General features: G+C 28.7%; 1 protein-coding gene across 2 annotated transcripts in view; it reads left to right on the top strand.

Annotated features, from left to right (window-relative positions):
• Nucleotides 1-25,285, top strand: part of LOC107452659 (UTP--glucose-1-phosphate uridylyltransferase) — a 71,761-nt gene that overhangs the window by 36,024 nt on the left and 10,452 nt on the right. For both annotated transcript variants that reach the window (XM_016069205.3, XM_016069206.3), the window contains exons 6-12: nt 5,563-5,631; nt 8,579-8,712; nt 8,806-8,897; nt 12,017-12,085; nt 15,262-15,293; nt 19,629-19,725; nt 21,506-21,584. In XM_016069205.3, the coding sequence (XP_015924691.1) occupies nt 5,563-5,631; nt 8,579-8,712; nt 8,806-8,897; nt 12,017-12,085; nt 15,262-15,293; nt 19,629-19,725; nt 21,506-21,584 (572 nt within the window). The remainder of the gene's footprint in view (nt 1-5,562; nt 5,632-8,578; nt 8,713-8,805; nt 8,898-12,016; nt 12,086-15,261; nt 15,294-19,628; nt 19,726-21,505; nt 21,585-25,285) is intronic.

Raw genomic sequence — 25,285 nt, 5'->3', positions numbered from 1 at the left:
AATTTTTCTCTGAAAAAAAATAATGTATATTTTTCCATTCAGATAATATTTGGCTTTTCAGGCGGGTAACATTTGATTCTGATAACATTCAGTTCATATGGTAAACCATTTTCATATGCACGGGATAATTACCAATTAAATGGTCTAAATACTTTATATTTTGGTTTTATTAACAAGAATTTTTCCTCTTCTATATTAATGTATGGTAATTTTACCAAAATGTTTTTCCGCTTCCATTATATTATTTAATAGTAGTATTTTGCTAATTATTAATTATTTTTTTTATTTAATTGAATAAATTATTTCTTACCTACATTAGTAAAGTGATACTTAATATACCCTTAAGGGCAGATTTATAAGTGAAAAAAAATAATTACAATATTTTTTTTAAATCCCAGATTCGTCATCAACGCATACTTAATGTTGATATCTGCTAGGTAAACACGAAATAACGATAGTTCACAGACATTTGGGAACTAAGGCAACTACGTGAGCATAAATATTCAATAGATTTAAAATTTTTATGGCAACCTATAAATTTTTCTGTTTTCATGAAGTATAATACAATTGAAATAAAAGTGCTTGTGCGTTCTATATGCACTTTATGTTACTACTAAGTTATCAATAATTTTAAATAAAAATAATTACGTATTATGTACACAACGCGCAAAATAAGAAACTGAACCTCTTCATAACTTTTGATTATTACGCGCTAAGATGCAATCGTAATCGTTCGAAGAACTTAATATTAAATATAATAATTAATTTGTGCAGACGATCTTTCTTTCTCTTCGAAATCAGACACAAAAGCGTACTTTCTCTGAATAAATAACCTTCTTCTGTTGAATTTAGGTCCATGTCCCTCAAAATATAAAGCGTAGAGAGATTTGGAAAATATGGTTCCTATATGGTTCCTTAGAGAGTAGTCGAAAGTTTGGACTCATGGAATGTTAATTTCCCTTTTTGAGCATTCCACCATCTCAAAGACGTCGAATTTTTAAATTCTTATTTCTCAAGAATTTGAAGACAGATTCAATTCGAATTTTGAATTTTATCATTTAAAACTATACAGATTAAAATGGAGCTAAAACGCCTTACTGTACCAAAATTGTTCGACTTTAGTAACTCAACATTATGGGTACTTTAAATTGCTATTGAAGGTAGTTTAAGGGGTACTTTAAGGATGTATTTAGGGTACTTTAGGATTAAGGATACTTTAAGGGGTACTGGTTGTATTTGAGGGTAATTTAGATTGCTCTCTACCAAACTGTTGGGACTGTATCTTTCAGATTGCGGGTATTCTACCCTCTTTTCAGGATCCGTCGAAATAAAGAATAAAAAAAATTATGTTTATTCTGACGAAATACGTTTTTTTGTCTGATTTCTTAATTAAAATTATCATCAACACTAATTAATTAGCATATTTAAGGTTACGTTTTCAAACCCTTAAGATAACATCTTTTTACGTGCTAATTTGATATAAAGTTATCAAGACATTTTTCTTCTTAATTTTGCACACTAATACCCATTTTAGTTACTATGAACTATCACAGCTTTAAAATAATCTTTTACATTCTGTACACACTTATATAATGCAGTTTACATATCCAACAACTAATTATTTTATTTTTAACTCAAGAAGCACTTCAATGAACTGGTGAGCTGTTTTGAAATTTTCTGTTAACTATTGGATCACTAATTTGAGAATAGTTTCCTCGGTCAACGGGGGTGGAATAGCTAACTCGCATCTTACTTGCTAATGCCGATTTAATTTACAGCGAGGTTTGTGATAACATGTCATTCAAAAACTTTCTTGTTAATTAGCATGAAATATTCAAATTATAGTTCTTTCATATCTCGTACAATCTTTTCGGTGACTATCAAATATTAAATTATTAAAATGGCATTGTCACATTTATTTGAAAGTTACAGTTTACACTTCATTTGAGTTCACATCCGAAACAAAAAAAAAAAAAAAACGCACAACCCTGAATAACTTTTGATCTAATGATCGGATCTTTGCGTTCTAGGACTATCTTAAAGGTTTGAGGGGATGACATCAAATATGCTAATTAATTAATGCAGACGATTTTTTAAGTTACAAAAACGTACTTTCTCTGAATAAACATACCTTTTTTTCGACTGATTTGGATTTCTTACTCCTAAAGGATTGGGGGTAGCCACGATCTGGGAAGTATAGTCCCAATAGTTTGGTCACGAGATCGATCCAAAGTTTGAACCCACTAATGTTAATGTTATTTTTTGGGTATTTCGCGATATCTTGAAAATTTTTTGAGCGAATTGAAAGATTTTGGCACACATCTATAAAATTCGTTTATCCAAAAATAATTCGTTTATTCAGGCAAAAAATAAATTTTAGTAAATGTTTACTATTTTTTATTACTTTTTCTTAATAACAGTAGCAAATATTTTGAACAGTAAGGTATATAAAGTTTTACATAATTTTGAAGTATTTAATTTTATATGACAAGAAACAAAATTTGAGCGAAATCGGTTGAATAGTTACTGAGAAATCGAATTTTAAGCATACCACTTTTTTAAAATTTGATTTTTCAGGAACTTTTCAGCCGATTTCGCTCAATTTGTATTCTGCGATGTAAAATTATATACTTTAAAATGATGTAAAAAACTTATACCTAAAAATTCAAAATTTTTTCGACTATTAATAACCAATCTGAATAGCTTTTGGCCTAATGATCGATCCTCACGTTCGAGGTCTCAATCTCATTGCTTCAAGGGGGGTGACCTCAAGTATGCTAATTAATTAATGCATATGATATTTTAAGTTACGAAATCAGACACAGAAACGTACTTTCTTTGAATAAACATATTTTTTTTTGACAAATTCGGATTAGTCGTATTTTTAAAACTCGATTTCTCAGGAACCTTTTGACCGATTTCGCTCAAATTTTGTATTTTGCAATCTAAAATTACATTCTTTAAAATGATATCAAAACTGTGTACCATACAATTAAAATTTTTCTTACTATTATAAAATAAAATAATATAGATAATAAATATTTACTTAAAAGTTATTTTTTGCACGGAAATATCTTTAGATTAATAAATTTTATAATTATTCGCAAAAATGTTTCAATTCGCTTAAAAAGTTCTCGAGATATGGCGAAATGCGCAAAAAGTAAAATTAACTTTAAGGGGTCCAAATTTTGGATCATTTTTTAACTAAACTATGGGGACTAAATTTCCCAGATTTTGGCTTCCCCCTATATTTTAGTGGTCAGAAATCCGAATCCTTCGGAAAAATAGTTTGTTCAGAAAAAGTACATTGTTAGGTCTGATTTCGTCATAAATTCAAATATTGTCTGCATTATTGTCTGCATATTTTAGGTTATTCCTTCGAACCATTAAGTGTCTTAGAACTTATATGATAAGATCATTAGATCTGATCATTATGATTATTAGATCAAACTAAGATATGATCATTAGATCAAACGTTATCGAGAACGTTTTTTTGCTCACTGTTCATTCTTTGGTAAATTTTTCAGTTGCTATTAAATAACAAAATATTAAAATAACAATACATGAAGTTCTCGTATACAACCTGTACACAATTTTCTAATACAGTTCACATACATTTAACAACTTGTTATTGTATTTTGAATTCCAACAATGCTCCATTGAAATGACGAGTTGTTTTGAAAATTTTCTGCCTACTATCGGATGCCTAATTTGTGAATAGTATCCACGGACAACGGTTCAGGAATCACTAACTCGATATATTTCGTGCTAATGACGATTTAATTTCGATCGAGGTTTACATATCCTTCTGGGAAAATGAGATTTGCACGCCCATCGTCTTTTATTCAAGAGCATATCAGTGGGTGAATACTATAGATAAGTCAGAAAGTATCTGTCAATTATTCGAATAAACAATCTCGATGATTGTTGAATGTTGTTCAACACATTTGTTTCGCTCTTCTCTTCAAAATATATAGAATTGGCTAGTAATTAGTTCACGTAATATGACATAGAGGTTGATATTAATTATTAGAATTTGGTTTAAAGTTAGATTTAGTTGAGTTAAATTTATTTATAAATTGTATTAATTTAAATATGATGCCTAAATTATCATATTTATCATATTATTATATTATATAATTTATCATAACCTACATTAAGTAGGTATTGTTGCAACTATTCATGTTTCGTTTCATTTGTGTGGAATCAGCTAATTTCTGAGTAGATATAGGTTGTTTGTTATAGGATAAAATTTTTGTTGTTTTTTGAATTGGATTAAGTATTATCAATATAAAGGGCCTTTTAGAATATAGTGATAAGCCACACTTTCCCACTTAGTATTGCTACCAGTGTTCACAATTTCCGGAAACTTGTGAACACTGGAACTTTCGGAACTTCCTGCACAAGTTTTTGGATTTGGCACAAGGTAAGAGATAGCAGATAGAATAATAATAAAAAGAATTATTGACTGCATGAGTAGTATGGTATTTGTCGGAAAAAAAACTTACCTAAAAGAGTTGTTATTTTTTGTTATGACGCTTGGACAAGCCAAGCACGTCAGCTATTGGTCTTTGCGTATCAAGTCAAAAAGGCGCGCCTTCCGTTTGACAAGAGAGCACCGCAGGGGTGAAAGTATGTCATAGCTCAAATTCTTTTGGATAGATGTCAGAGCCACTCTTTCGGGAGACCATTTCCACAATTTTGACATAGATCTGAAGAAGAAGGAAATTTTCTATTGATTCCTGTACTCCTGGTATTGATCAGCGACCGACAGCGGATTTTACAAGCATGTATATCGCATGTACATGGTTCCTGAAAAAGAATGCAGCTTATCATAATATTTCCCACCTTAATGCCTTCATATAATGAATATAAAATATTCCATGAAGTCTTTTTTGTTATAACTATGAAATTCGTCAGTAATTTGTTTTGTTATAACTGTTATTTCGTTTGACTCGAATTTATTTATTTAAAACGAATTTATTCTTCTAAATGACCACAAAATTAAAAAAAAAAATGTACAGTTACCTTAGGAATAAGAGGTTAAAGAGGTGGTGTGTTCGTTTTTGAGTTCACTTTAACGGAGTACTGAATTCAGATTCTACTTACCCCGGTAGAATGATCTGACTCCTTGTCACATGAATCGTTGTCAAATATGGTGAAAAAAAGGTTACACATGAAGGGATTGCAAACGAATGTTTAAGGGAGGATAAAGTAAACATAACCTGTCAAATCACTAGTGACGAAAACGACATGAAAACTTTCACAAAGCGTTTGATCCCCTGGTGAAACTTAGAGGTATTTCAAATAGCATTACTCCTCTCCTCCTCTTCTTGCAATAAAACAGGATCGGTGAATTTCGTTTTACAGTTCCACTTTCTTAATAGTGATTGGTTAGGTTTCGAAACTGTTTTTTTTCCCGATTAAATATAAATTTCCCATTCCTAATTTTACGATTTCATTTTTGACAAGGACTCTAAAAATATATATATTAAGAACGGTTGTTACAGAACATCTTGCATCATTTCACTCAACATTAATTATATATAATTTTATTTCCAGGTATCCTCGATTAAACAAAGAAAGTTTGCTTCCCATCGGTCACACTTTGCGAGATCCAGATCCTGAATCGTAAATATTTGTTTTAAACACTTTTGTTAAGAGTAATTTTAATGTCTGTGTCACTGTAAAAATGTTGGTGCATTTTAAACCACGATATTATTGCTATCCTAACCTTGAAACAGGCACACCCTTCACAACAACGTGCAAGATCACGTGCATTTTCTATATTCATTATTGCAAAATGTAGTTTTTAAAATGTAGTAAGTAAGTAATGTCTAAGTATGAATATAATATTTAAAATTTTTAATGCTTCTTTCAAGGTGATTAGCTTAAATGCAGCCTATAAGGAAAATTTAAGCTCCATGAAGTTAGCGCTTGAGTTTATATGTTTTTAATTAAAAAAAAAAAATCTTAGGTTTATTGCATCCGTTCATGATGCAAATAGATGTTAAAAATTATCCAATCTTATATTATTTGATTTTGTTGTGGTAGTACATGATAAAGAAGAATGATATTATTTTCATTAAAAATAGATATAAATACACAGGGTTTGTCTTTATGATTTATCCGGTTTTAAAGGATTGTTTATTTACAATTATATAACGTACAAAAATGGGATGGAAAGATACATACACTTCTCCAAATTTTTAATGTGTTCATTCGTTTGCATCTTTGGGTACTCCTGCTGTTATTGTTGTTGTTCATTTACGTTGCACTAGAGCTGCACAATGGGCTATTGGCGACGGTCTGGGAATGTATATTTTTTGTTCTCCGAAGACATGCCATCACAATTTTGATCCTCTGCAGAGGGGATGGCACCCCTGCTTTTGTAGCCTGACGACCTGCACTCGAAGTCGAGCACTTTACGGTAGAACAGTTTAACGAGGACCAATACCGCACACCCTCGGTCCCCACGCAGGCTGATCCAAGTGGTCACCCACCCGCACACTGACCGTAGCCAGCGATGCTTGACTTCGGTGATCTGCTGGGAACCGTGTCTTAATGATCAGTCCACTGCGGGACTGGGCACTCCTGCAGAAATCCAATTCCGAATACAATGTTTCTAGCTACGTCCTTTAAAGAAGCAATAATGCTTTCCTGCATTGTTGAACATTGGAGGTACATAAACTTAGTCATTCAAATGATCCCTAAGGGGGGCATTAAATGGTATGGCCATAGTATTAGAGAAGCATTATCCAGATCAGCTTATCTTATTTAGCAATGTGTCATTTGCGTATTGAGAAAGGCGAGTCCATTTGTTCTTTAATGAGGTGAAGTGTAGTGCACCCTTTACTTCGTTGCAAGTAAAGAAAAGACCATCGCTGTATAGGATTTAAGTTATTATCTGCGACTGTATATCATTTAGTTATTATCTGTTAGTTATTAAGTTATTATCTGTTTAGTTATTAAGTTATTATCTGCGACTGTATATCTGTTTCATTTAGATATCAAATTATATAAATAGGCTTTCGAAACAATATAAAAACTTTTAAAAGTTAAATTTGTCGGATGGAAAGGAAATTTGTGCTATCTTTTAGTATATTATAGAATTATTAAAAAATGGTAATGGTTTCGTAGTCTTACAGAAATCTTAGACTTGGCGATATATTTTGACGGAGAAAATTTGCTCTTGAAATGAAAAAAAAAACAGCTATATGGCGTTGCAAGAGCATTGGATTTGATTGGTCTGCTAAAATTGGCGCATCTTATGCTAACAAGATCTTAACAAATCAAATGCGAGATAAGGATTTTTTTACTTTTACTTTGCTATCGAAGAAAATCGTCACCGAAATGCGAACAGCATTTTTTTAGATTCTTAAGGTTTTGTTGGAGGTTTTACCGAGCTACAAGCCCTTTGTTACTTGTTGAATGTTGTTTTCTGCTTAAGCTTACTTTCAAAATAGCAACATGCAGAAAAACGCCAACACAAAATGTAGCTGGAGGATTCGTTATTACAAAATGTTAAAATGAATCTTTTGATTTTACTAAGGGGTACCTGTAAGTGACGTAGTGTGGGTATTTCAATCCTGATTGGTTGTTGAAGCGAGGTTTTTGTTAACGTTAGCAAATGCTCTTTCTATTCTATTTTGAGTAAGCCAAGACCGTCAAGTATCAATTTTCTTAAGTGACACATTCTATATTCTTTCACAAAGATTTCAATTCTTTCACTATATATTTCTTATTAAACACAAAGACATACACGAAGCCATTTAGAACATAAACAAAATAATTAATCGAGGTTGCCAGGTACACTAGATAAAAATACATCACGATTGCAGTAAAATACATAAAAAATAAATAAATAAATCTCAGTTAAGTAAAAGATGTAGACGAGAAAAAATTATATTTCAATAAATTTTATATTCGATGCTGTGCTGTATTTAAGTAACTTCACTTTAGTTAACATTCTGACTTATGTGACGAAACTTAGCTCAATTTTAACACGCCATTTTGCTTGTAAGTGATCAGCCAGTGCTGACGTCATAGGTCACATATGTGGGTATCTGTGATCTTTTTCTTCTTAAAATGCAAGAACCCAATTGCTTGATTTGATAAAAAAATAAATTTTATTGATTTTAGTTTAAAAAAAAGTCTGGTTGCCTAATTCACTAGGTTCACTAAGAAAGTAGAAATTTTTTCATTAATTTAAAATTTTACTTATTTTTTTTTTCAACTATACAATTTATGTTGGGAGAAATTTCTTTCACTACATCCACTGAATGTTTGTTTTGATTTTGTGGCCGAAGACGATATTCCACAACGTTAGGCGTTTTTAAATTATGGGATTTTGCAAAAATTTTTATTCACATAAATTCAATTTTTTAATAAATTCAAATCTTATGCACGAGAGCCTACGGATCGCAACGTTAGAGTGCGAATTCTCCCTATTATATGATATATCTCCCTATTGTATCATACACTATGGTATCAATAATTCTATCAAAATATAAAATTCTATTTCATAACTATGGGCTTTGAATGAAAATTAATACAATGATTTTAAAATGTTTTACAGATGGTATCCTCCTGGTCATGGGGACTTTTATGAATCATTTTTTAATTCTGGTCTTTTGGAAATGTTCATCAACCACGGGAGAGAATTCTGCTTTGTTTCTAACATTGACAACTTGGGTGCCACAGTTGATCTTAGTATCCTTCCACAGTTCTTTTGTAAAATGACTCTAATTATTAGAATTATAAAGACATGTAAATTATTTTAGTTGTTTCCTTTACTTGCATTAGATATTCTAAATATGCTATTAAATCCTGGTAAATCACATTCTCAAAATGAATTTGTTATGGAAGTTACAGACAAAACAAAAGGAGACGTTAAGGTAAGTTATGGTTCAAGTCTTTAATTTTATGGTTTATTTGTGATCTAAAATTTTAAGATACTTCATTGAAGAGCTTAGTTGTAAAAATATGTTAACTGACATTTTAAAAAAACAAACAAACTCAAATATTTGCGTTTAAAAATGTTTATGTTTGATTCTAAGTATGTATCATTAATTTATCAAGAATCGTATTTGAACTGGGTTATTTTTAGAAGTAAAATATTTTTTTGTAAACATTTTCCCGTTGTTTCTGTGCGAAGAGCTGAGCTAGTTCATGTTCACAAATGTCAGTTAATATTTTGTAAATATTATGCTCTTTTGGTAAGTTATGTTCTTTGTTCTTTTGTAAATATTATGTTCTTTTGTTACGAGTCCTAATGTTAGGAAATGTTTCAAATGTTTTTAACAGCTACTTTCTCCTACATTCAAAAGATGCTTTTTTAAATCCATTAAAGTTCAAATAATATTTCGAAATTTTATGTCACGGATTCTACTGCATGAAACTCTATCTATTGTCAGGTAATATTTTCTGTAGTAAAAGAGTTTTGAAAGCATCTTTTCTTTGTTTATATACATTCAAATATTTCAAAACATATTCAAATTATATACATTCAAAGATTTCTTAAATCGAGAAATTATTTTTTTAGTAATTATGTTAGTTGGTTAACAATTTTTATGCAACCATTTTATTTTATTATAACGATATAAATTCTCAATATCGTATAAAATGTGTAAGTTTATAACGTTAAAAAATTATTTTGAATTTAATTAAATGTAAAACATTTCAACAAAATACAAATATTTAAAAAAAATTTGATATAAATAAAATAAAAAACTACTTGGGAATCACTAAGCATATATCGGTATTATTGCAATAAATGACTATTTAATTGCAGAAGTAAATGAGAAAAATATGTGTAAACCACGAAATGGAGGCAATATTTAATTAAATACGTGTAATTGATTTGCATTTTTTAAGGTTGAACATAATATTTTTGAATGTGAATATTTTATTTAGAGTTAGAAAGCGTGTAAAGAACTATGTAAGAATATCTTTATCAGATATAGACGAAGATAATTTGAGCTTTTTTTTTAAGAAAAGTTTAGACTACCTCCGTTTTGAATTTTAAAATAGAAAAGCATAAAACATGTTGGTGGTAAATGAAGAAAATATTTTCAATTTCTATATCATGAAACATCTCAAAATAAATTTGAAAAAACATACTAATATTATATTTTATATTTATATTATATTTTATTTTTTACCAATCAGTTACAATATTCACTGCTTTTAAAAGCTTAAAATATTTATTTTAATTCAACTGTACGGAAAGAGAGGAATGTATTTGAAAAATACCTAACACAATAGGGTTTTCAAATATTAATAATTTTTTTATGTTTTAATATGTTTTACTTTAAAAAACATTCTTCATGCATGTAAAATAAATAAACAGAGTAATTTTTTCGTTATAGTAAACTAATACATTATCTTTAGTTTCTTCAGATACCAATCCTAATGATCTTAGTCATTTCTAGCAATACAATGACTTAAAATAAAAACAAAAAAAGTTTTCGATATGTTTGAAAACCCGTTACTTTTTATAGTATCCTTTTATATATAATTGAAGCACTAATAACACTGTACCCCATTTAGAATGATTTATGACTATTATTTTTGTAACATTTAACTTAAATTACAGATTAAATGGAACTTTTAAGACTAATTTCTTTTTGTTGTTGTTAATATATCAAGTTTTTATTGCTTTCTTTCCAAATCTACTAACTGATCATAGTTTCAGTAAAAGCCATTGTAATAATCGCTGAAGAATGGTTACCAGACAATTTGCTGTATAAGAGTTTTTTCGAGAATGTTATCGCATTGGAAATTTTTTTCTTAAAATCTTAAATTTTGGCTGTAATTCGCAACAATGCTGATATTGTTTTTGACAAAAAACAATTTCAATATTTGTAAATTAAAGCAGTTTTGTAAAAAAAATTTATGTGTGAAATTTCTTTGAGAAATGTTTACAGGGAAAACGTTTTTTAAAATCTTTATTTTTTTGCAAGTATTTCAAACATTGTTCATGTCTTGGAATTGCTTTTATCAAAGCCATCTACAATATTTGTAAATTGAAGCAGTTTTGCCAATAGAGCATACGTATTAAAATTTTTCCAAGAATGTTATTGCATAAATTTTTTTTAAATTTTAAGTTTTTGCATTTTTTTGTAACTGTGTTCGTGTTTTAATACTGTTCTTCTCACTGAACTACTAATACCATATTTGTGAATTAAAGCAGTTTTGTAAGAAAAAAAGTTATGTATAATTTCTTTTAGAAATATTATTTTATATGGATAACGTTTTCAAAATTTTATTTTTCTACAAAAATTTCCAACAATATTCATGTTTTGGAATTGTTTTTCTTTAAAATGAACTACAATATTTGTAAATTATATTAGTTTTTTTTAATAAAACATGTGAGTGAAATTTTTTTCAGAAATGTTATTACACTGAAAAAATTTAAATTGTTTGCAGTATTTTTGTAGCAACGTTCGTGTTTTAGTATTATTTTTGTTTACTAAACTATTTTAATATTTGAAACAGCATGATTTTACAACGAGGCAGTTGGCTGCCAAAACATGTTATTTTTTTACCAGTCACTGTGTTGTCTTTACTTACCAGATAATATGAGATTAAGTACTAATGAGTTAATTATAAATATGTGGAAAATCTAGTCTTATTGCTTAATAAAATTTTGAGACTCTTCACCCCTTAGTTTCACACGGCAATCTAACCGGTTTTAATATTTTCTGTCTTTTCTTTCAGTAGTGATTCGCAAGATTTTGATAGTGCTTTTGTTTTTTCTTGACTTAAATATCAATTAATGATCCCTAATATATATGCTTTCTTAACCTCATTTTTGACAAAGATTCTAAAACTACGTACCAAAGGCGGCCTTTACAAAACATGCTATGTACTCTCTGTGGCGTGTAACAAAGGAATGAGTTTTGTTATTATAAAAATAGAAAGCCAATTTAAAATTTTTGTTATAAACTATGCTATTTAATTATCAAATTAATTGACTTAATGTCTAACAATATTTTTTACATATATATGAAAGGGTGGAACACTTATTCATTATGAGAACAAGCTTAGACTCCTCGAAATACCTCAAGTGCCAAAAGATAAAGTAAGTAACCGATTATCTTCCTATTTTAATATTTTTAAGTAGCTATTTCTAAAAGTTATTTTTCTCATCTTTGCTACCGTAACAAATATTCCAAAATGAAATAATTGTTAATTATTTATTTAGATCTAAATGCATTTCAGTTGACTACTTTTAGCCAACATATCATATTTCTAAAATTAAATGCCAGTTTTACTGTGATACTGTTATCTCACTTTCGTGTGTTGGAAAGTGAAATCACGCTGTTTCGACAGCTTTCCGACTAGCTATAGCAATCAAATTTTTCTGGAGGTGTTTGATAAAAGTACAAACTTTAATAATTTTCTTCCGTTACTATCAAAATTATTAGTCATTTTATCAACAAATCGAATTTGTCTCTGTTCTAATTTCTAACTAACTAGAGAGCTCTGATCAGATTTGCATCTCTTTGACTGATTAAAATGAGCGCCACTTGATGCATGAAACTAATCAAAAAACCTTTTAAAAAGGCATTTTGTAAATATGAAACTATTCTTGAAACATTTTTTCATTAAATATCTATAGAATAAAACAATTTTTATTATAAACTTAAAATATTTTGATTATTGACGTAGCTATTTTGCTCATACGAGGTAAAAAAAAAGAACTATTATCGTTTCTTTTACCATTATTAAATTTAATTCACCAAAAGAAAAAAAAATATTGCATAAATATTAAATGAAGATTATTATTAGTAAATTGTGAGTAATAAAATTTGTTATAATGATAAGAACAAATTCTTTACTGTGCAAATTCTGTAACATCGTATTATTGTCTAAAAAATATTTAATAAGTAAGATTATTGTGATTATTCTATGAATTAAAAATGGAACTAGTTTTAGAAAATGCTAAAGACAAATTAAAAAACAGAAGTTACGTTTGCCGTCAAAATGTGTTACAAGATAAGATTGTCATGAATGATAAAAAGGCTTACAAACAAACAAGTTTAATCTTTTGATAAAAATAAGCTGGAATATTAAATTCGTTTGATAAATGAGAATTTAAAGTTAAGATTACGAAACAACAAAATTTTCCAAAAAGCATTAAAGAACTAACATAACATTTATTTCTTAATCTTTCTCTGTTTTAATAAACAGTTTCTAGAATTCGTGAGTCGAGATTACGGAAGTTAAATCCTCAAAGATTTATGCTAGCAGCTAGAACTAACTCATTCATTAATTATTCGTTTGTGGAGCTCAACTTTACAGATTATGTCTTATATATCACTAATTTCTCTAATTCTTTTCGCAATTTTGTTTAAAGTTTTAATTTTAGCTTACTTTCAAATATAGATTATTCATTCTATTTGTCCGCATACTTATTAAATTCCAATTTGTGTTTGGTTTTCATATTTTGAAATTTTATATATCGGAATTTGAAATTAACGGTTAAGCCTGGGGTTGTTAGTCTAAAATATTAACTCCAAAACCTTTTATTATTAATAAAATACACAAAGATCTGAGATGGGTTATAGAGTTAAGTTAAAATAAACAGGTTAAAGTGCTTAGTTTCTATCTCTGAATTTTATTGACTCTTCTGTTGGAATAAAAATTTTAATGCGATATTTTAAGTATTTAGAATTTCATAATTTCAAAAATGAAACGTTTGCAATCTTAATATTTACTGGTAGATTTATTAATGTTTTTTTTTCTCTTTATTATTAAGAAAAAAATATAAAAAAATAAAAATGGAACATCTTTATAACTTTTGATTTATGAGTGAATTATTTGGAGCTAAGATGTGATCTGGATGGTTAGAGGGGCTAATATTAATTATGCTAATTATTTAGAGCAGATGAATCTTAAACTATGAAATAATAATAGAATAAAAATTTGAATACAACATTAAAGTATTTAGGAACTTGTTACAAATTTCCTAATATCAAAAATTAAACGTTTGCAAATTCAACATTTAATTTTAGATTAATTTTTGTTTTAAGTTTGATGAAAAAGTAAGGAGAAAAACGGAAAATATTTATAACTTTTTGATTTAATTAGCGGGTTATTTGGAGCTAAGATGTAATCTGGATTGCTAGAGGGAATAACCTTAATTATTCTAATTAGTTAGGGCATATGATATTTTTATCTATGAAATAATAATAGAATAAAAATTTGAATAAAACCTTAAAGTATTTAGAAACTTGTAACGAATTTTCTAAATTCAAGAATGAAACGTTTGCAAATTCAATGTTTAATTTTTGTTTCAAATTATTATTGATGAAAAAGTATGGTAAGAAAACGGAAAATATTCAAAACTTTTTATTCAACAAGTGTATTATTTGAAGCTAAGATGTAATTGGGGCTAATCTTAATTATGCTAAATTAATTAGTGCAGGTCATATTTTAAGTTACGGAATCACATACAGAAACCTTATTTCTCAGATTAATCAAACTTTCCTGACCTTTGAAATATCAAGAAAAAAAAGCCATACTCTTGAAAATGCTGTTGAAAGGCATAGTCATTTAATGTTAATAACAGTGTTTGGCGCATTTCGTCGTATTTCTGAAACTTTTATACATAAAGTGAATCAAAAAATGTTTGCAGACAGTTATAAAATTTGTTTATTCACTGATAATTCTAACTTAGAAATAATTTACATCATTTAGTATTAATCACTTTTAATAATTTAATTTAATAATGATCGAAAAAGTTTTGAAACAGAAATACGAATTTTAACCTTACTTTAATCTATGTCAAAATTCAAAATTTTAACGGTCAAAATTTTTTTACAAATGAAATAGTAAAAGCACGTCACTTTTTGTATGTTTTGACGTAAGAAGTACGAATAAGAAGTCGGAGAAAGTATGTTTTTGTTTCTCATTTCGTAACTTACAATAACATAACATCTACGCAAGTTAATTATCACATTTAAAGTTAAATTAAGGTTGCATCTCAATACTTGAAAGTCTGATAATCGGATTAAAACTTATTTAAAGTGGCTTTCTTTTTTTAATTTTCACTCTGTATACTCTAGTTTTTTCAATTAAGCTAATTAGTAATTTATTAATGTAAGATCAGCTAGCATGTTTTGCTTTAAAATAATCTTCCTTGGTCATATTAAGTTTCTTGCTTATAATAATAGAGCATAAGCATCTATTTTAATCGATTTCCTATTAACATGTTTATTAGTCATTTACATTAAATCTTGCTATTTTTTTTAGGTTGATGAATTTAAAAGTGTAAATAAATTCAAGTAAGTAAAAAATACATATTTTTCTTGACCATTTCATAAATATATATAATTTGAAATGATCAAGTTAAAAAGTAATCCGTAGTAGTTAAGAGTAATTAATTTCATTATTAATTTCATTATAAATTTCTTTTGTGTTTCGATGCATGGAAGCATGGATCTTGGAAAACTGTCGAAGAATTACTCTATGAATTAACTATTTTAAATATCGCTGTTTTAAAAGTATTATTGAAATTTTCTGCTAGTATGATGAAAGAGTAAATGAAATTGTAGGGTGTTCCGTAATCAACGTCCTTAACATATATTGTTGAACTCCCTGTCATAAAGGAAGTTAAAAATGCACACAAATTGGGGGTCACAAGTTAGCAGCAACAGGTATAAATAATAGGTTTAAGTAAATAGCAATAGGTTTAAGTAAATAGCAACAACAACAACAAAAACTTGATTGAAATTTTCCGAATTACTATTGAGGAAGGTGGGTGAAAATACTTCATTAGAATGTTATTATCTTCGTTTGAAACTTGAAGCCGTTTTCTAAGAATCGATCGTCGATCCCTCCCTGTTTCCTTCGGCAAACAAGCAGACTTTTAAATTTTCGAACTAGCTTTCTTCAGAAGTTTATTTGTTAGATTGTGGAAACATTTTTATATTTTCCTCATTTAAATACTAATTTGCGAACATGGATACATTTCTGATTTCATTTTTCTTGGCATGGATTAAAAATATGCATTTGGGGTGGTCATTACATGACACCCTGTTTATCATGAACAGTTTTCTACTATTTGTATCTTAAACGATAATCTAGTTTATAACTTGAATGGAAATTGTGCATGATGCATGATACTATATTTGCATGATGCTATATTAGCGGCATACACTGCAAGAAATTTAAATTACAGTAAAAAGTATGGGCACCCTGAGTGCTGCATCTTTTTAATCCATTTTATCGTAAAATCAATTTCTAACGTAAACTTTTATGCCGTAATCTTTACGGTATTTTAAAATTACAGTGATTCAGTGATTTTATACAAAATATTACTGTATAAAAATTAAAGTTAATCAGATATTTTGTTCCGTAACATTTTGCAATAAAAATGGATTTTTACGGTGAAGAGTATTAGCAGCGTTCTTACAGTAATTTGATTCGGAATTTTTTTACAGTTTATTTAATTCATATTATGATATGACACCTAGCAATATTTTCAATAACGTTGCATTATAATTCTTTTCCAATTATTTTGTGACTTTGAAGACATATATTCTCCTTCTTTCATCTTTCGAACATTCAAGTTAAAAAAAAGTCTGCGCTGAAATATCTGATGAAAATTTTAATTTAAAAACCGTTCTATTTTTAACTTGCAGTTTTTCCTTTGTTATTAATTACTTTAGTTTGGGTTCATTTAACATAACCATTAATGTATTTTTTAATTTGCATTGAAAAAAAAACTGGACAAAAAAATTGAATTAATACATTAATGTAATGTAAATAAATGTAAATTAACATATGAACTATTTTAAGTTTAGATCCCCAGCTTCCATTTACTTATTCTCAATGCATAATTCTCAATACATTTCGTTGCATAAATTTTTAATTACTTAAGTTTAATATTTTTACTGTTCTGAAATGTGAAATAATCCAGCCAGGAAATCTCTGAGGGAATCTTTAAAATATTATTTTTTCTTATGAATGCACTGCTAAATGTTATTAGATATAATTGATTGTTTCAACAGGCTGTCTTAGTTTTTAATTTCCCAGAAGAGTTTTTTCATTTGAAAAAAAAAATTGAACTGGTAAGCTATTTTTTAAACGTACCAAATTAGATTAGGAAATCTTCTAATTTTGTAACTTTTTTTTATGTAAGCGTATAGTAATTTTCTTTTTTCAACATTTTCCCGTTAATTAATTTATCAATACTATTTGTTAGTGCTGACTTACTTCTTGGTATGTTTTTTTTCTCCAATTTTAATGATTTAACAAGAGTGTTTTTACGTGCATTTTCTTTCTTGTTTTTATCGATTTTGATTTCGGCAAAGGAAAAAAAAATCAAAAATGATACTTTTCGGCCTTCTAATTTTTTTAAGGTTCATTACTTTTACGACCTTATTTCCAAAAGGGAATGTAAAAAATAGTTCTCTCCATTAAGTAGTTGATTATATTAGTAAAAGAAAAACGCAACTTTAATAACAACACTAGTATTGGAATGGTATTCTTGTTAAATATTTTTTAATCCCAAGGAAATGTTAAATTGGATGTACAAAAACAATGGAGTTAATTAAGTGTGGAGTTTGTAGAATTTTTATTTTGTTAAAGAAAGTATCACACTTACCTAGAAAATAAATTGTGTAAAATTGAGTTTTTTCCAAAAGTAAATTTGAAGAAGAAGCTGTACTGTAATAAATAGTTTTATCATATTATGCATGTACGTTTATTGAGATATTATATTAGTTCTGACCATACCCGAAATATGTACTGTAAAATATTCTTGTAAAAAGTACCGATATCCTGAGTACCGGTACTTTTTACTTTAAAATCCATTTTTTCTGCAAAATTTTACGAAACAAAAACAAAAAAAAAAAACATATATACCGTGACTTTTTACTGAATCAGATCACTGAATCGCTGTAATTAAATAAATATTACTAAATATTATCGGTAATTTTACGGTTAAAATTGATTTTACGGATGTTGAATCAGGGTGCCAGTATTTTTTACAGTTATAATTTTTCATAGTGTGGTTTCTACTTCAGTTCTTCCGATAATTAAATATTTGAATTATTGCTCATGCAAACCATAATAAACTGAATCTAATTTTTTTAAGGATAGATGTTTAATGTTTAGTACTTTATTTTAATGATTAACTTTTCCGCCTGCAGCTATTTATGTAATTACCGGTAATCTTCATATTTGCTTGGAGGCTGTTCTAAGTGAAACACTAGACACATAATCTTTTTTCCCCTACCAATAAATTAAAATATTTTGAACATATGACTTTAATATATTTGATTGTTGTTGTTGTAGTTCATTTACGTCGCACTAGAGCTGCACAATGGGCTATTGGCGAATGTCTGGGAAGCATCCCTGAGGATGATTCGAAGACATGTCATCACAATTTTGATCCTCTGCAGAGGGGATGGCTTCAGTAGCCCGACGACGGGCTCGCGAAGTCGAGCACTTTACGGTAGAACAGATTAACGAGGACCAATACCGCACACCCTCGGTCCTACGCAGACTGATCCAAGTGGTCACCCACCTGCAAACTGACAGCAGACTGCTTGACTTCGGTGATCTGCTGGAAACCGTGTCTTAACGATCAGCCCAATGCGGGACTAATATATTTGAATTAGGGGGGATAGACCCCTGTTCCCTGCCGCTCACCAATTCAATGGCAATAACTGTTTCTTGGAGTAAAACAGTATTTTTCTAAGAAAGTTAAATAAATTACTTGAAATATATTCATTAAAAAGAATTTGTTAGATCAAGCGTATGCGTCTAAACATTCCCCTTATGATTAATGAACATAAATTTCCTTAGTAATCATTTTTTAAAATAACATTTAAAATTAAAGGTATCCACATTTAAACATTAAAATTAAAAATTAACTAACATTTAAAATTAAAGATATGTTGTTATTAAAAGAAATTGGTGATTTCTCAACCGAATCGAATTTTTTGAGACGCGTTATTCTTGTATTTTGAACCGAAATTAGGTTTTTATTTTTATCGTATTTTGCAAGATTTGCTGCAGTTCTTTAGCACATTTTTAAATGGGAAGTAACTTTTTCACCAACCTTAAAATAAAAGGTGCTTTGAATTTATGTCGTAGAAAGGTTTGTAGATGCTTCATTGTATTAAGTATTTGTTTTTAAATTAAAACGTATTATTAAGAATAAGTTAATTATGGCTTGAAAGAATTTGAATTATTAAATTTTTATACCAACGGAGAGTCATGATGACGCTGGGTTTTAAGCACTGTGATGGTTAACTTGAAGACCACCTTGATGCAGATTTATTGTTACCTAGCTTGTTTAAAAAGTAAAGACGGCAGTCACACAACGATGACCGCAATGACATCATGCTATTGGTCTATAAATTGTAAATATCATTGTAACAAATTGTAAATAAATCTTTGTTCCCCCTTGACTAAGAACTGGTTGTTGTGAGATTGCTTTATCTTTTTTTAAAAAAGCTTTTTTATCTGTAGAAAATTAATAAATTAGTAGTAATAGTTCAATCTGAGTTTTGCTTATTTTTTTTTTAAACAAAAATATTAATTAAGTATTTCTCTAACGCAGTTTAGCTATTGGTTGTTCAAAAATAAAGATAAACTTTTGATTTTAGGATTTTTAACACCAACAACTTGTGGATGAAGTTGAAAACTATCGCTACATTAGTTGAAGATCATGCATTGAATATGGAAATCATAATGAACCCTAAGGTAATAAGTTGTTTTGAATGTGGATAGATAATAATTTAAATAATTATTCCTGTGAATATTTTTCAAGATTTTTCAAGATCAAGATTCAATGACTATACATTGAAAATGATATAAAAAAGCCAAGAAATTTTTCAGACATAAATTAGTAAGATTATTTTCTGAAATATTTTATTCCCAAGAAAGTGTAAAAAACACTAACACTCAGTCAGAAGATTTATTTTTAGATTATGTATTTCAAGAATACTCGTATAAGATGAAATAAAGTAAATTATTTCCTCATAAGAATTATTTTTCAAAATTTATTATCGATCTATTTATCTATCAATCTATCTATCTATCTCATTAAATGTTTCCATTTTCAATATTGCTCTTTTAAGTAATAGGCTATTCACGAGATCTTCAATGATACCTAAAGTTATCTATAATTTTAAGTGAAGATGAATTCGCTTTAAATATATCCTTATTATCATTGTTTTTTTTCGGATCAAAATAAAATAATAGAATATTTTTCGAAAAAATAAAATTCGTTATACATTTTGTCAATAGATGGCATTGCAGCTTTGCATAAGATTTAAGATAAAATGAAGAACTGATTTTGAATCATGGTATTTATGATAAAAAACGGTTATGTGTTATGTTTCTGTAATGGAAAATTTCGTCGCTTATTTTTAATTTAAGTATCGGCATTTTCATTCTTATAAAATGATGTTACGCTTTGAAAAAAAAAAAAAGAAAAAGGAAATAATCTGTCTTAGGTAAAAAGTATATATTTTTAATTTCTTAAGGAAAATTATTTTTTTGTTTTTGTATAAAGTTCAAACACAAAATTGCATTATATTTGTTGGGAATATGTATTAATTCTGTTTTCATTTCAATAATTTATTTTTAAACTACGTCAATTCAAGGTATTTATGATGTTAAAAAACGGTTATGTGTTATGTTTTCGTAATGGAAAATTTCGTCGCTTATTTTTAATTTAAGTATCGGCATTTCGGCATTTTCATTTTTATATTTGATGTATAAAGTTAGTTTTTTCATATAATTTGTATACATTTCTCGTTGGTTAATGCTCAGTTAATCGAACGTGCGCTTTCCTGTCCTGAGGCATAAAAATTTCATACTTGCCATTTTTTTTCCTCCCAAAACTACCTTTGATTTGAGATTTTCGCGGATTTTCTGAGAATTTTCGATGATTTGGCGATTAAAGATTCAACGGAGAAAGAAATTTGCTGTGTTCTGCTGTGGAAACTGGAATATTTTAAAGTAATTTTCAAATTAGCAACAAAATTTGAAAAAAAAAAAAAAAATAAGGTGCGTAAATAAAACGCATATAATAACTGTTAAATAGTGTTTTATACTGAATATTAGATTATTTCATCTGAAATATTTACACACTTGTATGCTAATTTAGACTGCATCATGTTGTTTGTGCAACTGGTGGTTATTTTGCACAAATTTTTTTATATGTTTTCTCAGTTATCAACACCATCTGCTTACAAACTTGTAACTAATTTTTAAACTTGATTAGAGTAAATGATAATGGCTTCTTTAGTAGAATGTGGCATACCTTAAATCTAACTATTTTCGTATATCTTTAATTAATTTTTAAACACTCGGTCTTTCTTATAGCATCTATTATCAATATTACGTAAAGGTGAAAACTTATGGTATCATTTTTCTCCCATTCATTTATTCTTTCAGTGTTTTTTTAGGTTAGAGAAATTTATTGTGGATTATTTTTGTTAATTTATTTATTTATTATCTTAACCTTAATTTTCAGCATCTTGATAATGGAATGAATATCATTCAATTAGAAACAGCTGCAGGAGCAGCAATGAAAGATTTTGAAGGAGCAATAGGTTAGTTGCTCACTATAATATTTTACATTTTCTCTTGTTTAACATTTTCCATACATTTTCATCTCTTCAGCTTATTAATTACAATACACATTGAAACAGTGCTCTCCAACCTTTTTATCACCACGGACAAACCTTTTTATCGCCAACGTTTGATAATTTTATGGCAGACCTTTGAAGGGTGGTGGTGGACGTTGATTGTTTATATTTTTGATGGTTTAAAGTAAAGGATTTTAATTTAATAATTTTAATTTAAAAATTTTAATTTAATAATTTTATTTAATGATTTTTATTTAAATGTGTTTAAACATGCTTTCAAAACGAAATACAGTTACATTGTGACTTTAGGCGACAGTTCTTAGTTTTACGTTTATCTCAGATTGAGTTTTAATTTAGGTTCAGTTAACCTCTGGTTTATAGAAAGTCGCACGGACAAAGAACACCATAGAGAGAAATACACCTCAGTAAATAAAATGGAAATAATTAAATGATCCTTGGGCGGCACAGTACCATTTGATCAACGGACGTGTACCGGTCCCGGAACTGGGGGTTGGGAGCCACTGCATTAAAGGACAATAATTATTCAGTTTAGCTTTATTATTCAAACGTTAAAGATGAGCAGCGATTGTATTTTTTCTTTTCTATATAACTTGAAAGGTTTTTGCTTATGAACATTGTTTGCGTCAAACGGTAAGGCAAATAGTGTCCTGTCACAAGCAATGAACAACTAATTCATATAATGGATTGTGTCTAAGATAGTAACTTTTAAATTTTGCATTCGAATCGGAGGAGAAGGGAACTTCTGAATCAAACATAATTTGAATTCGTTTTCTGTCAGGAGTTTTGAATTGATAGTTACTCGCATTTGCATTACCACTGGGAGGAAAACCACAAAACCCTCGAGGGTTAGATTGAGAATTCATGATTGTTTGCCTATCTCGAGGTAAATCTGACGATAGTGCTATGGGCAGTGCAGGCATGCAAATTTGAAGCACTCAGCTATAGTACAGAATTTGAAATCGGCGTACCTTTGCCAAAAGCAACTACTCTATCCGTTGAGCCACTATGGCTAATTTTTTACAAATGACTTTTTATTAAGTGAACTCATATTTGTGTCATATGAATAGGAGACCTAGAAAAACTTCCATGAAAATCGGATTTCTGAGAGCGTCTGGCAAATATTACACTCTCAGAAAATTAGTTCAATGTTGAACAATAATATTGGTATCCAGAATTTTCATGTTGCTGTAACCTTACTAAGATTTCCTTTTAAATGGGGAGATACTTTCGTTCAAATTGAATAGTGTTTGAACAAATATAAAAACTGTGATGAGGCGATTGAACTTGAGATTCTGTGTCTAACGTAGTGAAATTTTTTTGATTGATTTGGTCAAAATAAAATTTTTTTCGTAGACCTAATATTAGATCATTAACCCTATGTTAGTTTTCTTATTTTTCAAATTAGTTTTAACGATTGAGAGATGCCCGGTGGCTGAGTGGTAGTGCGTCGTGCTCCCGTGTCACAGATTCTGGGTTTGATCCTCTGGCTGGGCAAGGTTGACTCAGCTTTTCATCCCTTCAGTGGGTCGACAAATGAGCATGCTTGGGAACTAAACACTGGGGTTCGCGTTCGGCTGACCACCTAACCGGAACATCTGCTTCCTCACAGCAGAGCCTAAGGTCAAGAAAACTGACATGGGCACAATAGGCCCTGTATGGGCTGTCGCGCCACTGAGCTTGTTTTTTATTTTTTATTAACAATTCAAAAAGTATATTAAGCTCAAAAATAAGTTAAATAACAATATATTTTGCGAAATTGTTGAAATTAAAAATTAGGATTATTCTACCTGGCATTTTTATTTAGTTATTTATGATATTTCACGTAAAAGAAACAGTAAACTGAGAAGTTATTTATAGTATAAATGCAATTTTTGCAAACATATTTGTTCAAGAGCAAACAGTGCGCACGCGTCGTCATTGCATGCGTTACTATAGCAACCGCTGCTATGTAAGTATTTTTTAGAATTCTTTTTTATTTATTTAGTTCATTATGCACTGATTGATAATTTGGTGAGTTTACTCATGAAAGGTGAAACCTTATAAATCCTATAAAATACTACAAGTAATACTTGAACTAATGATTAATATTACTAGTATGAGAATTTCAATCTTTGCCTTGTTAATGTAAGAATAAAAAAATCTAGTCTACAGTTTAATACGAAAAAAAAATTTACATTTTTATATTTAAAAAAAAAAGAGAAAAATCGAGCAAATTTATACGGAAAAATTTCACTTCACTTTAAGAAACAAAGTTGTATGGAGTTTCGGGCAGTGGCATTTATCCTTTAAAAACATCTGTTATAGAATTTGCTGATGTTATACGGTGCACATTTGTCCTGTATTGATAACACTGATTTTTTTCCCTATCTAAATCAGATTTTAAAATATCGAAGAAATATTAAGATGTCAATAAATAAACTAATATCAAATCGGATCCTACAGACATTTCGGACATTTTCTAAAGCCACCTGATAGATTTTCGACATTCACTGATGGATGTCATCAGTCACCGTTTTCAGTCTTAACAGTGGCATATACATTTCTTTCAACAACTGCTGCAGATTTTAAACAAACTGTACCTAAAAATTTATTTAGTGCACAGTTTCTTTATAGATTAAATTTTTAATTTATCGAAAATACTTTACGCCACTAATAGTATAGAGAAGTGTTTGAAATAATAGTAAACGTAGTCGATTTTTTTAAAGAACCTTAGATGTTAATTAATGCTAAAGTTTTTAATTAAAGAGCCTCTCGACATTGCTCAGTATTTTCATTGATTTATTTTCATAAAAACATAAAGCGTTTTATGCTTGTTCTTTAGGGAAGCAATTTTGTTTTATAGTTTTTCTTTTTCATTATTAGATTTACTTATGAGAAGTTTAGTAAGGCCAAATGTTACGCCTAAAGCCAATGGGGAAATTAAGTGAACGCTAGAACATTGATTTTGGGAGAGGGTTTGACGATTCATTCTAGTTGGAGAACAAATTTATTTAGTTTTTTTTAAATCACGCTATATGTTATCCTTAGTTAATCGCATTCAAAATAGTATGAAATTAATGTTTAAGTACATTTAAATTTAAATTTTAATTTGAAACAAAGAGTAAGGGGATTAATCTAAGGGGAAAGTAATTAATTATTTCGTTCTTTTTGTTTTCAAAAGTATTATTAATTATTTTATGAATAAATTTTATTGTGAACTAAAATAATATTTTAAATATTTATGTTATATTTGAACAAAAAATACGAGTTAAATTTACATTCGCTTAATAATGCAATAATTATAGTAAAAGGATGGTTCTTCGGAAAAATTAAAGCCCAAGATATTTTTGGCGAAAAGCTTTGTCATGTTATTACAAATCATACCTGAAAAGTTCTCTACTCTTCTCTGTACACTTTCCCCCTTTTTATTATCCATTGGCTAAATGGGTGTTGTTTTGGGTTTGATGACGTGTGCACCTTATTTGGACGACATAGCACATTTCAATTGTGTTCAAGAGTAACAGTAAACAGTGCGCATGCGTCGTCGTTGCATGTGTTGCTATGGCGACAGCTGCTGTTTGATAATTTTTTCAGAATTCTTTTTTTCACTTTTAATTTAGTTGGTGAGATTATCTTTCAGATATGAGACCAGAGATATCCCATAT

This window comes from Parasteatoda tepidariorum, chromosome 1 (assembly GCF_043381705.1).
Source record: "Parasteatoda tepidariorum isolate YZ-2023 chromosome 1, CAS_Ptep_4.0, whole genome shotgun sequence".
NCBI classification, from domain to species: Eukaryota; Metazoa; Arthropoda; class Arachnida; order Araneae; family Theridiidae; genus Parasteatoda; species Parasteatoda tepidariorum.
This window is presented reverse-complemented; position numbering and strand designations above follow the sequence as displayed.